The sequence below is a fragment of the Danio rerio genome, chromosome 17 (genome assembly GCF_049306965.1).
Source record: "Danio rerio strain Tuebingen ecotype United States chromosome 17, GRCz12tu, whole genome shotgun sequence".
NCBI lineage: Eukaryota > Metazoa > Chordata > Actinopteri > Cypriniformes > Danionidae > Danio > Danio rerio.
The window spans coordinates 18903652-18921864 of NC_133192.1; the positions used below are offsets into that span (position 1 = coordinate 18903652).

The following is an 18213-nucleotide window of genomic DNA, read 5'->3' on the forward strand; positions in this document are numbered from 1 at the left end:
CTCTATCCTCCACAAGGGCAGACAGCCGAGCTAATGGTTCAGGAAGTTTGCAAACGAATATTAGGGAAGGAGGAAAAGACATGGGAGAGCAGAGATGGGATCTATTTATACCAGGCTGACAGAGCGGTTAAGAACTTCATCTCGTAGCTCAGATGGCACGATTGCTCAACTGAGGAGGGATTTGACAAGAAGCCTACGTGTCGATTAGAGATTATATTGCATGCTCCGCTGCAGAAAAAAGTGATGATGTGACCAAACACTGACACTAAATACAATATTGTGGAAGGGTCTTACAGACAGATCCTATCTCTGGACTCTACATGAACCTGTGCGGGGCGAGAACGATATTTATGAAGGTGAGCTGTTTTTATATCAATGACAGCTTAAAGAGCATTTCTCTGGCAAATGACAGAAAACTCGTAGAGCGATAGGTCTGTCTTTGTCAATGCCGAGAACTGCGGTGGTGTGGTAGATAACATGCTCAAGCCCACTGTCTCACAAAAGGTTAATTGAGTCTCCTTTAGTTAATGAGCGGCAGGGTCTTTTCATGGGTTAACTAGTCTAGCTTTCAGACCTAAACATCTGCCAGCAAAATCTCCAGCCGGCCCACACAAGGTCCATTTCAGAGGATTTAAATTAGAGGGTTTTTTTCTACTCATGAATTTGGCAGACACTTTTATTCAAAGCAACTTGCTTTGAATTGAAGATAATCATTTTATTAGTTCTTGCTCTCTCAGGGACTTGAACCCACAACCCAAAAGAGCTGATTGCATTGTTGGTAAAACGTCTTTTGGTCAAGCTGTTTTTTTCTTTTAGAGTATCACATCATGTGGAATTTTACACCACAATCTATTAGAGAAGGAGTATAGTTTAATTCAAGTATCATTTTAAGAAATGGCTTCTTATTAATCAACATTATTAATTCCTTCATTTTACTTTAGTTTAGTCCCTAAATATCAGGGGTCACCACACCGGAATGAACCGTAAACTATTTCAGCATATGTTTTACGCAGCGGATGCACTTACAGCCACAACCCAGTACTGGGAAACACGCCATACACTCTCGCATTCAAACACACTCTCATACACTGAGATCAATTTAGTACATCCAACTAATCTGTACAACATGTCTTTGGACTGTGGGGGAAACCAGAGCACCCGAGAAGGGTATAAATGGAGGTTGGAGCCAGCTTCAAGTGATTGGGACATGAGCTCCAAGTGGGCAGTACCAGCCTGTAGTTATAATTTTATTAATGTCTTTTATACGACACAGAATCTAACCTATTGTGTTTTATGAATGTCTACACCTACCCCAATCCTAAACCCAACCTCCCAGTAACCTGTTGTTTTATTTATGTCTACTACACCTACAGCTACCCAGCCCACCTGCGGCATAAGTCCTTCCCACTACGAGTTTACCCAGCCTACTTGCAGTAAAACCACTCCTACATGGAGATCTTCGGGCTGCAGCATAACCTTCATGGAGTACCCGGAGGAAACCCACACAGACACGAGGAGAACAAACAAACTCCACAGAGAAATGCTAACTGATCCAGCCAGGACTTGAACCAGCAACTTTCTTGCTGTGAGGGGACAGTGCTAACCACTGAGCCACCGTGTAACCCTTAATCAACATTATGATGAACATTATTATTATTACTCTATTGTTCATTTGTATGGTCTAATTTGGGTGCATTTACAGTCCTGAGCAATTCGTTGTGAAAACAATATATAAATCGTTGTATTGTTAGTGCCATTCTATATTATCTGAGCTACAGGAAAGCCTAGATAAGTATGAGGCCATTTTATACTACATATGAATCACATTCAAAAATTAAAACTATTTTATACAGTAAGATGAAAATGATGTATTATGAAATGATAATATTAAATTATAATGAATACAAAGAGACAGGAGGCTGATGTGTTTATTAATTTTTTTTTATGTATTCTGCATACTCTGAGTCTACATCCCTAATCCTATCTAGTATTTACACCTAACTAACTACTACCATAAAAAACATAGTAAATTAGAAGTTTATTGAGGCAAAAGTCTAAACTAATAATTGAATAATAGCGAGAATAGACGCTTAAAATAATGTGCGAACAAAAAGTGATCTAGAAAAGATATTTAAGTAGTATGAAAGTACACAAACTATGCAATTCACCACACTTAAAATATAGCTTTCGCTGCTTGTTTAAACTACTTATTCAAAATGAGTTGAAACAACACAATTCTTAAGTTTTTTTTTTTTTGGACAACTTAATTGTTTTATGTTCAATCCACTTAAATTTGTAAAATGAATTAAGTTAATAATTAATTAGAGTTGGGTCAACATGAAGGAATTGTATGGAATTTTACCAATTACGACAGTAATATGATATGAAGTATGTTTAAGACAAGACTATCTAAATCGACAGTGTAGTTCATATTAATCTCTTTTCTTTGACATTTATTACAGTACAGTATGATTCTTTCAGAATGATCGAAACATTTGTCATAGAACTCAGATGCAAGCAAAAAGGCAAACAAAAGGTTACACCTGTATGATTATCCTGTGGGAAAAAAAATGCTTCAAATCCTACATATAAAAATCAATCTACAAAATTTAATATAGACAATAGGAAGTCTGGGAAGGTTTGTCTCATTGTCTTCAGTTTCATTACAAGATGTTCACAGATTGGCCATTTAAAAATAAAAGAAGCAATTAATGCATGAAACTCTAACAGATTTAGTCAATTTAAGGTCTACTATTATTATTAATGTTCACAATAATCTACAAACAGCCCCTTAGGCTCACTGTTTATAGTCCTTGCTCAAATTGTCATGTGTGCTGCCTTTCCCCCAACTGTGGGCTCAAAACTAGGTGGTGTTGAGTAATTAGCTTCATTTTTCAACAGAACGTGATAATTACTTTTGATAAATATTTGCATAATTGAACTACTAAGTGCCTCGTCCTCTTTTTTTTTCTGTGCCTCCACCCAACCCTGTCTTTACAGTGTGCTGGAGGTTAATGCTGTTCACCAGCTTGCAACATTCCTCTAGAAAGCCATGCACTGCAATGGAACAGGGTAATAGCTGTTCTTTTGTTGTGCGCAGAGAGCAATCACACATTAACAAAGCTAGAAAAACAGAAATGTATAGCTATAATGGGACACAGTGCAGCCCAAAATTATTCATTGTTTGTTACTTCAGAATGTGTGCATGTCAAACATGATATATATATATATATATATATATATATATATATATATATATATATATATATATATATATATATATATATATATATATATACTGTATATCAACGTTCTATATAGTACAAAAGCATATAACTGTGTATACATATGCACACATACAGACCGGCCACTTTATTAGGTACACCTATCCAACTGCTCGTTTTGTTGGCCGGAGGCCGCAGGCAGAGTGCTTTAGTGTCCTACAAGTGACAATACACAGCCATATCGCACTGCTACTAGTGTGATATTGTGTTTAAGCAACACTTTGACAGCATAATCATGTACATAAAAACTAAAATTAAACAAGGAGAGTCTCAAACACCCTTTTTAGAAGGAACTACTACCTTCCACCATTCATACAAATCTGCAGCTGACCATCAGAACAGCTGAAACCGTTGTTCATTCACCAACATCACTTTACATTTAGTATTTGAATGATTCTATAGCATAATGTCTAAAAATGATGACAAAACATTTGATTTTGCTCACATTTTAGGATTATAAGGCTGAACCGCATGAAATGCCATCAGTTTAAAGAGATTACCCAGTATTTATGTTGCAATCGGGAGATCACAATAATTAACCTTAAAAAAGCCACAGCAAACACTACCAGATTACTATGGTATAAATACAGCACTATAAAAACAAAAGAGAGAGATCGACCTGGAATGACACTTGCCTGTTCTGTAATGATTTGTTCAGCTGTAGTTTAAAACATATATATATATATATATATATATATATATATATATATTCTATAGCTAAAGAATTACTGTTTTTCTCCCCTAAGGACTTATGCTGTCCCTGTTGTCATCTTGTGGCGGAATATCAACCGTCTTTGGTCTGCTCAGTATGGCAGGCTTACAGCCACCAACGTGCTAAATCTCAGAAATTCTGAATATTTAAAATAGGCACTATCCTTAAAACTAAACTGCATAGTTACAATCCAAACAACTACATTCTTGCCTAAAAAAAAACCCTCAAAAGTACATAATGTTGTCCAACAGTTGCAATATTTGTCAAACTGTAGTCCTCTGCTTGCCACTGGTGTGGGCGGAGTAATGCAAAAGGGTGAAGAAGCTGTACGAGTGCTGGTATTACTTTAATATCTCATGGCTATCAGCCAACTATATATATTTATTCATTCATTCATTTTCTTTTCAGCTTTGTCCCTTTATTAATCTGGGGTCACCACAGCGGAATGAATTTTTAGCTTACCCATATCACCTGTACCACATGTCTTTGGACTTGTGGAGGAAACCAGAGCACCCGGAGGAAACCCACACGAACATGTAAACTCCACACAGAAATGCCAACTGACCCAGCCGAGGCTCGAACCAGCGACCTTGCTGTGAGGTGACAGCACTACCTACTGCACCACTGCGTTGCCATATATAATTAATGGGTACACCTTACTAGTACTGAGTTGGACCCCCTTTTACTTTTAACAGTACATGTATTTGTTCCAAACTTAATGGTACGAAGCTCACAGTTCAGATTATGCACAATCATGACAATTACAGTCAATCCAAATGTGCAATAGCTGAAATTAGACAGAAATGAAAGGGAAGCCATTTACAAATAATGTGTTTTAGCATCTAAAAATGCGAGACTAGTGCTCAGGAGTGGTTCCGCCATATTGTTGTTGCCATGCCAACTAGCGAGCTTGTAAACAGAAGCGCACCACCCTAGTTCTGCCTCCGAGTTCTTCGGATTGGTCTACTGCTCTGGAACTGACAGTATGACAAATGAGCGCTGCTGCGGGTGAAATCAATTTATCTTCACATGCCATTTAAAAAACAAACACAATGCTACAAAAGATGCCAATGTATAACGGTCATATATATGCCAAACAATAGAAAACTAAGATTTGTTTACACTGTTTCTACAAATATGTACATATATATTCACACAAATAAAATATTAGGCATTCACATATCCATGTACATGAAAAGAGCTAACTCAGCTGCTTTTACTGGCCCAACTACACATAAATAAGGCTAGGCTGTATCAACTGGAGATTCTTGTGGAATAACATTTCAGTTGCTCACAGGCTTAAAGAAAAGCGAATTAAAGAGATAGAGCAAAGGCAGGCTGAGAGGAAAACCAGGACCAGTGTCTTTCTTCCTCCCCACACCTTTGTGATATCAATAATTCCTTATCTAAATGGATCCAGAGCTGCCCGTAACAGCTTTTTGATTTCGTGTGAGACCATGCCAGGCCTCATAAATAAATATGAGGGGAGGTGGGGGAATTCTGGGATGCTGTAGTTTACCTCATGATGCAGGAGACACTCGCTAAAAGCCCTGGCAGAGGCTCAATCTGTCGGGCACTGCCAGGCTGTCACGGCACAGCACATTGGAAACCGCAGGTTGATGGCGTGCAGGAGTCTTTACAAATGATGAGGCAAAGTTCCCTCTCCAGGGTTTGGGGTTTTAGTCATTTTAGTGTATACTCATAATTTATTCACAATTCTGAGGTTTACATGATTTTTAAATTTAAGACGCATGAACTAGATTAACTTGTAAGAATAATAATGTTTCTATGTTTATTGAACAATAAAATGTTTTAACATACAATACTGAAATGCTGTTAATATATAATGTATAATGTTATAACCTATATCAGTGTTTCTCAACCACATTCCTGGAGGACTACCAGCTCTGCACATGTTCCCTGTCTCCTTACCCAAACATGCCCGATTCTGATCATCAGCTCATTAGTAGAGATTGAAAGACCAGTAATGGGTGCGACAAACAACCACAACATGTAGTGCTGGTGGTCCTCCAGGAACATGGTTGAGAAACACTGACTTACATTATTATATTTATATAATATATAACTATATTTTATTATGATTTGAATACTAAGAAATCACTTCTTAGGTTATCTGGGTTTCCCATTTATAGTACATAAATTTTAAGACGGGCACTGCCAGGCTGTCACAACACATCTGAAACCACAAGCTGGTGGTGTGCAGGAGACTTCACAAATGAGGAGGCAAAGTTCTCTCTCTATAGGTTTGGGGTTTTAGACATTTTAGTGATACTCATAATTTAATCAAAATAATTTATTTATTTTTTTAAGGCACATGAACTAAATTAACTTGAAAGAATAATAATGTTTCTGTTTACAGTATAAAACTATTTGAAACTACTTTCCTAGTTTCTCTGGGTTCTCAATTTAAAGGTTAGGGTTAGGTTGGGTTATAACAATGTTTTAATTGAACAGAAAAGTTAAACAAGCAACATTTGGGTAAACAAAGTAAACATTCTAAGCACAGCGGTGTAATCTTAAGCTTCAGGGAACAGCCAATGCTGTCTAATCACATGAGTCTCAGTGTTATAGCATCCGTCAAGGGGTTAAAAGTGTGTTCATTTTATTCTTTTATTATTAAGAGATTATTCTGTGTATCACTAGAAGGAAGCCACAGCTTGAGAACCACTGGAATACATTGTTTTCAGGTTTCACATTACACTTTTTCCACTCAAATTTTACTTGCAAACACATCACTACCCTTTTCTCCTCCCAGAAGCATCTCCCTGCTACAGTAAAGCCGGATGAGTGATGTTCATTAAAAACACTTGCGCTGACCTGACACAGAGCATACCAAAACACATTATTCTTACACAACATTAGAAGCCCAATCCTCAGCTAATCTACATATCCACACGCTTGTATGCAGAGACTGTAATGGAGAGGACGAGAGACAAAAAGAGAGTACTGAGGGGACTTTTATTGTGACACGGAGGCAGACGGATTATTCTCCTGCCGCACTGAGCCCAACGAGCCGTGACGGGTCCATCTCCAGTTCCCGACACACACAGCAGCAGCGCCATCTCCAATGCTTCTTATTTCGCACACACACACACACAGCCAAAAAAATAAATAAAAAAGCCTAAACCTCCACAAGCCAGTCGTGACCTGGCTGGAATTACGTAATGCTGCAGTTGTCATAGGCTTGTGTTGAGAGGGAGAAAAATGGGAGGTGGAAAGGCAGTGAAGCAAGAAGTCAGACTGATCTATTAGAGCTAATAATTACAATAATAAAACTGTAAAGATGCAGTCATCACCCCAGAGGCGACGGGTACAAGCGTAGCCCTCTCAAGGTCAGACGAGGGAGGGTCGCATTTTAACGGTTACCTGCTCAGACTCTGGCTGACTGATTACAGGTTCCAGATGTCCTTCTCGTTCAAGGTCATTTCACCAGAACTGACAAGTTATCTGACCTTGACTGTGCCTGGAATTCTGGAAAGTGAAGAGATTTGCCATTGCATCGTGTGGGAATATATTAAGGGTGGTTTGAAATGGAAGTTTAAATTGTGGTTTATATTACTACCATGATGTATATTGGAGTGAATTGACTGTTTAGACAAGAAGAAAAACTCCTCAAAATGAAATTTTACTCACTACTTATTTACCTGAAGATTTTTTCCTCTGCTAAACACAAAAGCAGATATAGTATTTTGAAAAACGTCAGTAACCAAAAAGTTGATGATCCCCAGTTGATGACTTCAATCCTGGTGAGAAAAATACATTGAAAGTCAATAGGGGACCAACATTGGTTTAAAGCAGTTGGTCTCAATCCTGGTCCTAAGCCCCCTTCCCGCTCTGCGCATATTGTATGTCTCTTATTGAGGGTAGGGGGCAAAGACCAGAATTGAGAACTGCTTGTTTAAAGGAACACTCCACCTTTTTGTGGGGAAAAAAAGGCTAATTTTACAAGTCACCTTGAGTTCAACAGTTGAGATTTATCATTTTTAAATCACTTCAGCTGATCTCTGGGTCTGGTGGGAGCACTTTTACATTAGATTAGCAGTTGAATTGGATTAGACCATTAGCATGTCGCTCAAAAAAACATCAAAAAGGGTTTTGACACATTTCCTACACTATAAAACCCAACAGTCAACTTTGTCAAATGAATTGAGTGTTGGTAGCTCAAATTTTACTAAAAGTTAATTCTACTCATTTGAAAAGAGTCCTGAAGGTAAGGAGTTCCTTAAATACCTTATTACTTCAACTTTAATGGAGTGAGTTCACAGTACTCACATAGATTAGTTTTTTTAACTCAAATGGTTTGCAGCAATCTGTTTTCCTCAACCGGTTTTAGTTGACTTATCTTATTAGATTTTACAGTACTCAGTTGGTTTGAGTTCTTTTCATTTATTGGCTTTTACTGTGCTTATATTTCTTCATTTACTCAAATGGATTAAGTTCAAAGTACTCAATAGGATTAGTATTTAAACTTATATGGTTTGTTTCAATCAGTTTCCTGAAATAGTTTATTTTACCTTAACTTTTTGGGTTTCACAGTGTATTTAAAGTTTTTCTTTTCTGTAGTTACACTGTGTACTAAGAAAAATTATAGAAACTAAACTTTCATTCCAGCATACCAATCATGGAAATTTGCTACCAGCATGCTGCAGCAGGCACAATAATATTACTCAGTGCTGTTACCTAGTTACCTAGCTGGGGACTTTTTAGGTACTCTTTTATATCATTCCGGCTGCTGTCATCTAGACAGACTTGTGAAAAATTTCGCAGAACAGATTAGACACTTTTGATGCTCATAAACAATCATAAAGTCCTCGTGCTGCAGGATTTATGAGGTTTGCTAAAGGTGCAACTGTCATGCAGTGAGGGGTTTGCGTCTTTAATAAACTACAACAGTTTGGATTCATTAAACAGGAAGAATGATTAATAAATCCATATGAAATAGTCCTCAATTGAACCGCAGTCTGGCCCACCTCTTCCAACCGGGCCAAGGCCAGCCAAGTGAATCATGCCTGAGCCCGATTCAGAGCACTCACACTTCTCAAACGATCTGGGAAACGGGCATGGGCATGGTTTGGATAGCATAGTGTGAATAAAATAAAATAGAATTGAAAAAAAAAAAACACGTTTTAAAGCACTTTAAGAACCTTAAAGTCATATTGCGAATGCAGTTTTCTTATCCCAAAAACTCAGGACATAAAATAAAAGGTTCTAGAATCACCTCCAGTCTAGACTGATAGAAACAAACAAGTTTGAACATCCATATTTATCTGCTTTATTGACAGAAAACTAGACTGCACATCTATTATTTTCTCACCTCTACAAAATGTCTTGAATGCCTCCTTTCCGTTTCATCTCAAAAAGACACAAAACACCTCTACTCAACAAGCCGCATAAATGAGATGGTTTGTTCCTGTGTAATGTGAGAAACAGCCGGATACAAATACAAAATATTGGGACACGAGCTGATGCATGATTTGCATGGGTCATCTTCAGAACTGAACAATTATCTCCAGCGAAATGTAAACACCTGTCAAAGCGTTCCTGAGATGAAGCACTTTCAGGACGACTGCTCTGACGAGAGACACAAAACACTGACAGGAGAGAACGAGGGAGACCGCAGCTTCTCTCGTGTGACATTAACCCTGTCCACCCACAGGGACCTGCACAATTACTGAATAACAGATCGCGGCTCTACAAGAGTAGCCTGCGGTAAAGACTGAGGGTGTGTGATTTACATCATTAAAGGGTGAGTTCATCCAAAAATCTAAATTTGCAATTAATTTACTCACGCCTAAAATATGCCAAAACAATCTGAATCTGAATTATGTTCATTTGAATTATTAGTCATTGTAATTTAATAAAACTGAAAATTACAAGCCATTAAACAAATTTTATTTCATTTCATTGATTTTAATTCGAATTTATTAATTTGAATTAAAATCTATTAATTTGAATTTATTCAATTGAATTTGAATTAAATAATTAGATTTTATTAATATGAATTTATTAATTTGAGTTTCATTTTATTAACTTGAATATTAAACATCTAAAACTCAAGACAACTGAATTTTTAAGTCAGGTTTTTACAGATGTATTTTTAAACTTTTTTGATCTGAATGTATAGACTGCAGATATTGAGTTTGTAAAAATACAGTTTCAAGTTTTCAAGATGAAGAAATTCAGAGTAACAAATTTAACATTCTAAAATTCAAAAACAGAAATCCAAATCAACGGGGCCGGGTCTGGAAATAGGTAAAAAAAAAAAAAAATGTGTTTTTAATCTACATATAGCCTAATGTAAAAAATAAACTCATGTATTTTAATAGATGCCTATGGTCGCACATAATAAAATTGGCTAATAAAATGGGCTAATAATATTGTCCTTAAAATGGTGTTTAAAAAACTGCTTTTATTCTAGCCCCAAAAAAAACAATAAAACTTTCTCCAGATGAAAAAATATTATCAGACATACTGTGAAAAAAAAATTCACACAAACAGTTCACCAACATCTTTGGAGTATGGAGCTAATATTATGCCAAAACTATATATATATATATATATATATATATATATATATATATATATATATATATATATATATATATATATATATACGCTAAAGAGACTTTTAGATCATTTTATTGGCACTTTGAAAGTAAAACATAATGTTAAAACATTTAATACATATTTGTTATTTGTTTATTATTTATTATACATAGAAATAATACTTGTGAATACTGATGCTCTGATTGTCAAACGTCATTAGGTTACAAACACTTGGTAATAAACCACCAGTGCTTTTTTGTTATTAATTCACTACATATCATTTATTGTACAATACATTATTTTTAACATCAAAAGTTGATAAAGAAGAGATGAATGTTCCTCAATGCAATTTATAACAGTAAATATACAGAAAAAATTATCTGTAAATCACAAACAATGAACTTGTTAATGCGATTATTAAAATAACCAAATAACAATGTAAAACACACATGCCTAATGCATATATACTGAACAAACACGTCTTCATCATACAGACCTTGTAAAAAACATGTGGAAACCGAACAACTTTATTGTTTCTTTTTATGTGCTTGACTTGGAACTGATTCATAAGCTCAGTCACTGACATTGTTAGATTGAATAAAGCCGTACTGTATATTGAACCATTTTGAGCCTGTCAGTGACGACTAAAAAGCAAGTTTTGTTGAGATTTGTGCTGGATCAAATATGATTAACTCAAAAAATATTCACTAAAATATTGTATTTCAAAAGAATGATTCATTTGTTACTGTGAATGTTTGCTGAGACTCTGGATTAAAGGCAATAGTTGAATTAAGTATTTAATGTTCAGTTTCTTGCACGAGCTGATCATTTCACTACCTGAGATGTCAATGAATCATCAGAAGCCACATTTTTTCACAATATATTGAAAGATATTTTGTTTTTTTTTTAACTGTCAAAGTGCTAGTAGTCATTTGCGTGCATCTTATGAACCAATAAAGTTAAACCACAGTTTAAAAATCTTCTTTAAAGTTTGCATAAAATGGAAGTTGCAAAGACTTTTATTTAAGTATGTTGACGTGCTTACTACTAAAACATAATATTGAGTAGGGAGTGGGGCTTTCTTTTTGTGCATCATTCCCTCATAGCAAACCAATGGTTAGTATGGTGTGGTAAGAATATTTTGGTTGAAGCCGTCAAACCGACATTGACAGAGAAGCACTGCCACTCCTGATTACCAAAACAATTTATTTTAGGTTTTGTTTTGTGTTTTTTTAGACAGTGAAAAACGTACCTCTTTCCCCAGGTCTTCTCGTATGACCTGTCTGATGTGCTCCATGCTGCTGTGCGGAGCTCTGCTGTGCAGGATCTTCAGCGTGCTGGTGTACTCCTCAGGCAGTAGGTACTCCAGGGCTCCCAGGTGCTGGCCTACTTTAATGAAGGTGCCTCTGTTCGCACAACACAAGTCCAGCAGCCTCTCCGCTGAGCGCCTGTGAACCTGAAGAAAAAGGACCAGTTCAACAAACGCAGTTCAAGACATACACCAAAGAGAATCAAATGAAAGATACATGGGAAATGATTTATAATAGCTGTCATTAATCTTATTAATCCACTGCTGTTACAAGAAAAACTTTTATTCAGCAATGAAGCATCAAACAAATGATTTAAAGGGGCAAATACATTTTTAGTAAAACATATGCATATTAAATAAATGCTTTACTGTTTTGCATGTCATATTCATTAAGAAAAATATATGAGTTTTTGCAAAAATATTAAGCATCACAAACTGCTTTAATAGCATTAATAGTAAATGCTTGAGCACTAATTCAGCATACAAGAATCATTTATGAAGGACAGTGTGACATTAACCGCTGCAGGAAATTTAGCTTTGATGTTACAGGCAGGGATGGCCAAAAATACACTGAAATGTATTTTAAAATAAAATACCAAATACCTCAGTTTTACATGCATCAAAATAAACAGCAGCCATAACAAGTATGAAAATAAAATACAGTATTTTGAAAATACTACAAAATGGAGCATGAAATTTCTTCGCAAACCTCCTATCAATAAGTCTAGTTGATCAATCCCTTCACCATTGAACTGATTTCATGAAGTAAACAATGATTGATAACAACAGGCTTTGTTATCAGCAAGTAAGCTTCTCTGCACCTCATTCACCTCTACTGTAGATGAAGATGTAAATGTAAAAAAGTAACTTGTTTTTCTCTTTGATTTTATTGTAGATTTTATACAAATTTCATACAGAAAGTCCTGTCTTGAAGATGATACATTTAATCACTGTAAATGCCATTTAATGCAGATAATAATTTGGAATACTGTACTATTGATAGTGAAAATTGCCCCCATCTCTTGAAAGTCTTATGTTTCAAACTTTTTGCAAAATCATCATTTTTGAAAATGACTAAAATTTCAGTTTTAGTCATTTCCATAAATCTTTGTTATTGTTTTTTTTTTGTTGTACTCTTCAATACACAATATAAAACACAAGATCTCAAAAAACGTTGCTGCCATAAAACCTGAGTTTATATATATATATATATATATATATATATATATATATATATATATATATATATATATATATATATATATTTTTTTTTTTTTTTTTTTTTATATCAGTAAAATTTTATTTGACGACCAAAGAGACAGAGAAGTTGACTGTATTAATAAGTTCTGATATATCAGAAAGGTGCTTGCACATTCAGTGCTTTTAAAACAATAAGTAAAATCTTGAACTGAATTCTAAAATTAACAGGAAGCCAATGAAAGAATGCTAAAACTGGTGAGATATGAGCATGTTTTTTGGTGCCTGTTAAAAGTCTAGCTGCTGCATTTTGAACCAGCTGCAACCGTGCCAATGAAGATTGAAGGAAGACCAACATACAAGGAATTGCAATAGTCTAGGTGGGACGTGATAAAAGCATGAATGACTTTTTCCAGATCTTGAAAGGAAAGAATGGATTCTGAAGATGATGCTCAGCTCAAATTAACTATTCTTAATGACTGAGCTAATTTGTTTTTTGAGACAAAGCTCTGAATCAACGATAACTCCCAGATTTTATACTTGCAATTTAACATGTGTTGTAAGACTTCCCAAGCCCCCAATTTAAGACATTCTTGATGGGCCGAAGAGAATAACCTCAGTTTTGTCGTTATTAAGCTGAAGGACGGTTTTTGCCATCCAACATTTATCATCCTCAAGACAATCAATTAGAGTCTGCAGGGAGTTCTGATATTTTAAAAGAAAATGCAACTTAGAGTCATCTGCATAAAAGTGAAAAGAGATGTTATGTTTCCTTATAATATTACCAAAAGACATTGTTTGTTTGTGTTAACTCATGCTACATTTACTAATGTAACTTTTTAAAAATAATGCATTAGTAAATGTGTAAACTATGATTAAGAAATAATGTACAAGTACTGTTTGTTATTAGTCCATGTTAGTAAACACAATAACTAACAAAACATTATTGTTTACATTATTTATTTACATAATAGTACATTGACAATAATTAGATGCACTTGAATAACATTTACATAACATGAAATTTACAGTACAAAATTTGTCAGTGTGCTCCAATCAAAATAAATTGCCCCTGGAGAAATTATGATGTCCATTAAAAACATGCGCAATATAACAATAAAATGACAGTTTAATATGTATATATTATGCCATCAAAATTCAAATGCTATACAGTTACATAGTACTCTATGACTATAGTCTTTTTTTATTATTTAGAGAATATAATTATTATTGAATATATTTATTGAATTGAATATATATTACTTTATACCAAAAAAGAAACCTAAAAATAAATCATTTTTTGATAAGTAGTCTGCATCATTCATACTTAAAAAAAAACTAATACAAAAACACAGAGAGAGAGAGAGAGAGAGAGAGAGAGAAAGAGAGAGAGAGAGAGAGAGAGAGAGAGAGAGAGAGAGAGAGAGAGAGAGGGAGGGAAAATAGCTTCTCTCATCTCAATAGGTTCCCTCATCTCATTTGTCTTAAATGCTGCTTAAACGGGACGTCAGTTTTAAGGGGGTCTTTGTGGTGTCCTGTCCCAACACCAGCTGGTGGAGTTGATAGTACTCTTGGAGGGACGTCCCTTTGGGACCTGAGCAAATAAACTGCCGTGAAATGAGCTCTCTTAACCCTCTCACCCTGACAAAAGACTGTCTTTTGTGCTCCAAATGGGGCCACATATGAGGCCGGTCGTCCGATTCGAATCATCCCTCAAAAGACAAAGTCCACATGCACCTAATTATACTGGGTGGGGAGTCTATATGTGTGTGCGGGGATTAAACCGGGACGCAATGATCTGGAAAAACATTCAGCACATTGATTCAAAAATAGATACAAATTATCGGCAGCTGTGTCAATGCATTTCATTTCCTATACGATCTTGGTTTTGTGTGTGTGTGTGTGTGTGTGTGTATATATATATATGTATATATATACATTAAAGTTTTTTTTAAAAGCCTCTTCAGCTCATCAAGACCTAATTTAATAACTATTTTTCCACATTTTATATATATATATATATATATATATATATATATATATATATATATATATATATATATATATATAGTTATATTCATAAATTTTCTTGTCGGCTTAGTCACTTTATTAATCCGGGGTCGCCACAGCGGAATGAACTGTCAACTTATCCAGCAAGTTTTTACGCAGCGGATGCCCTTTCAGCCGCAACCCATTTCCAGGAAAATATATATAAATATATCTGTGATAGTTGTCTGACAAACCAAGGTCATGTGGTAGAAATGTTAGAAAAACAAGATTAAAAAAAAACTTATAATGTATATGTGTCAATATATTTTTTTATCTTTGTGTTTGTTTTTATGTAAATATGTTTCCACAGTATAGTCACAAATTGTCTTCAACAATGATAATCATGCATTTTGTAGATAACCTAGACATCATAATCACAACAACACACGATTTTACGGTTCCACACCCCCAGGATCTTAATTTAACCCCATATGTGTGTGTGTGTGTTTTCATTTCTGGAGTGCTTTCCTTAGGCGACACCCCCTCAGGTCCAAAAAACTTCTATGGCAGAGCTGATATTTCTGACAGGATGTTTGAGGGGAGAGTAAACACTCTTCCGTCAGGCAGGATTTGAGTTAATCCTTGCACGCAGTGGATGGGAGATTTGAAGGTTGTCCTATGGGCATTTTCTGCTGCACTCTTCGCGCTCATCTCCGCCGCCACCGACGGCAGCCCGGGCTGCCCGGCTGGCTTTTCGGCACGCACAAAAACCCCATTTTCCTTGCCCAGAGAATCCAATAGGATGTGACAGCTCGGAGATAATTACGAGCGTGATGAGAAGACACTTTATTTCGCTGGATACAAAACATGTGCTTCTCGCCTTCCCAGCCCAGAGCCCAAACAGGCTTTTGATAGCGAGGATGTGTCGAGGAGTAAGGCAGGGCTAATAAGAGACCAAGCAGGCAGTAATAACAGTCATGATCTCCATCTGCTCATCTTCAACACCTTCTACATTGGATCTGTGGAACCAATAAAGCAAAGTGGAGGGACGGCAGCCTGAGAAAAAGGATAAGAAGAGGAGGTCTACCCTTTTATTTTTTATTCTTCGCTGGCTAATCCCCCAGGGAGAGAAAGCTGTGCCACCTGCCATCATACAGTCCTGGCACTGGAAAACGCTATTGGCAGGCAGTCAGAGTTTTTCATTTCTCTCACTATTCCAGCTTCACGTTTCTCCAAGCCACCCACCGCAAATGAAATCGCACAAATAGTCCACTAGGGGCATCGTGTTGGCTTTTTATACACAATTATTTTGCTGCTTCTGTCGTAATTCGACTTCCTATCAATTAGAAATTATCAGACAGGAGGTTTTGAATATCAGAAAATAGACTTTATTCTCCATAATAAAGCCGAGAAAGTGCAGAGCAGACCCCAGAGCATTCTGAAGTCTCTCCTGGACACTTCCTTTCTTTGGTTCTCTCTTTCTCTGCTCCTTCTCAAGTCTCTGTGTTTTCCACAATCTTTATACAGGTTATTTTCCACACCCCTAGGTGTCTTGCTTTAACTCTTGACCATTTTTGAATAGGTTTCTAGTCTAAAGGGTCCTGCTATTCTTGGCTCTCAGCCCACTAGCTCATGTCAACAGAGATGTTACAGGTCTATGTCAGCAAAGTATAGATGCAACTTACTGTATGCAAAGGAACTAAGTGTTTACATACATTGTCATGATAGGATAATAACTTGATAATATGTTACTCATTGTAACGCCGGGGAGTGACACCAACAACAGAAGGTAGGATCCAAATGCAGGTTTATTCAAAGTCAGGCAAGCGATGGTCAACACAGGTGCAAACAGATCTATACAGGCAGTCCAGAATCGTAGTCAAACACAGGCGAGAGGTCAAAAGGCAGACGGCTAAACAGGAGAACTGGATAAACAAGGCTAAGATCAAAACACAGGAAAACAAGACCAGGATAACGCGTTGTAATGTCACCTTACAGATAAACAAGACTCGGCAATGTGAATGAGTGTGTGTGCTGCTTAAATATTGTGTGTAATCAGTCTTGAAGCAGGATCAGCTGTGGGAGTCTAATCAGTGGAGACTTGGAGCAGGTGTGTGTGTGTGTGGCATGACTGAATATGTAGTTTATCAGCAGATTTGTAGTTCTAAGTGTGTGTGTGTTTACCAGCGACATCTGGTGGTTGTTCGCTGGTGTATATGACACTCATTCTAACTTCTGACACATATAGCTTCATACAAGTATTTAACATATATAATCAGTGCTTTATATATTCAGTTATTCTACACAATCATTCTTCAGCATAGCCTTCTCCTAGTGTTGCTCCTGTTCAGGCATACTCATTTTACACAGTATTTTAAACACACGCTGCCATGTTTGCTGCAAACACTACATACTGTTTAAGAAGAGAAAATGAACTGCTTTACACTTAGAAAACGCTTCACACTGAGAGAATAGAAATCTTCTTCACTTCTTCATACTAGGTTGTTTTCATATGACGTCATTGATGACGTACAAAATTCAGATGGAGGGCAGGAAGTGATTCTTCTACATAGGAATCTAGGTTGGCCGGGAAATGCAAAACAACATTACAAAGTGTGAAACACTTTTACAAAAGCTCAAAACAAATTTACATTTGAAAAACATTTTTACCCATCATAAGACACAAAGGAAAAACAATTCTACCAATGATGGAACAAATTTACATTTTGGAAAAAAAATTAGCAGGACGCAAAACATTTTTACCAGTCCCAAAACAAGTTTACAATGACAGATTCTTTACAGAAAGGGAATGTACTACACAGTGGAAGTGATGCTTTAAAAGGTATTGTTGCTGTTAGTGGTGAGCGTGGTAAATTCATGTTGTTCAGTACATGGTGTAAATAAAGTTTATGGTGACTGAACATGGACTGCAGTCGAGGGTTGTTTGCCCAGTTTGTCGCAAACACATGAGCAGCTTAACACGGTTTTGCTTTACATGTGGTCGGTGTTTGGAGTTTCTTAAGAACGCGTACCAGGCAGAAACACCAGACATACTACATTAATGTGTTCAATATTTTAACGAGGTCTACTCGTACGCTGTAATCGTGGATATGATGTCAAATCTACACGGTGTAAACATCAGCTTGAGGACTCTT

At 36.2% G+C, this 18213-nt stretch overlaps 1 protein-coding gene across 8 annotated transcripts in view; it reads right to left on the reverse strand.

Annotated features, from left to right (window-relative positions):
* adck1 (aarF domain containing kinase 1) overlaps positions 1-18213 on the reverse strand; it is a 267173-nt gene that overhangs the window by 143577 nt on the left and 105383 nt on the right. For all 8 annotated transcript variants that reach the window (XR_012392615.1, NM_001123049.1, XM_073926849.1 and 5 more), the window contains 1 exon segment: positions 11816-12019. Coding sequence is in view for 7 of the 8 variants with exons in the window: in NM_001123049.1 (NP_001116521.1) it covers positions 11816-12019 (204 nt within the window). In the remaining variant the exon portion in view is untranslated.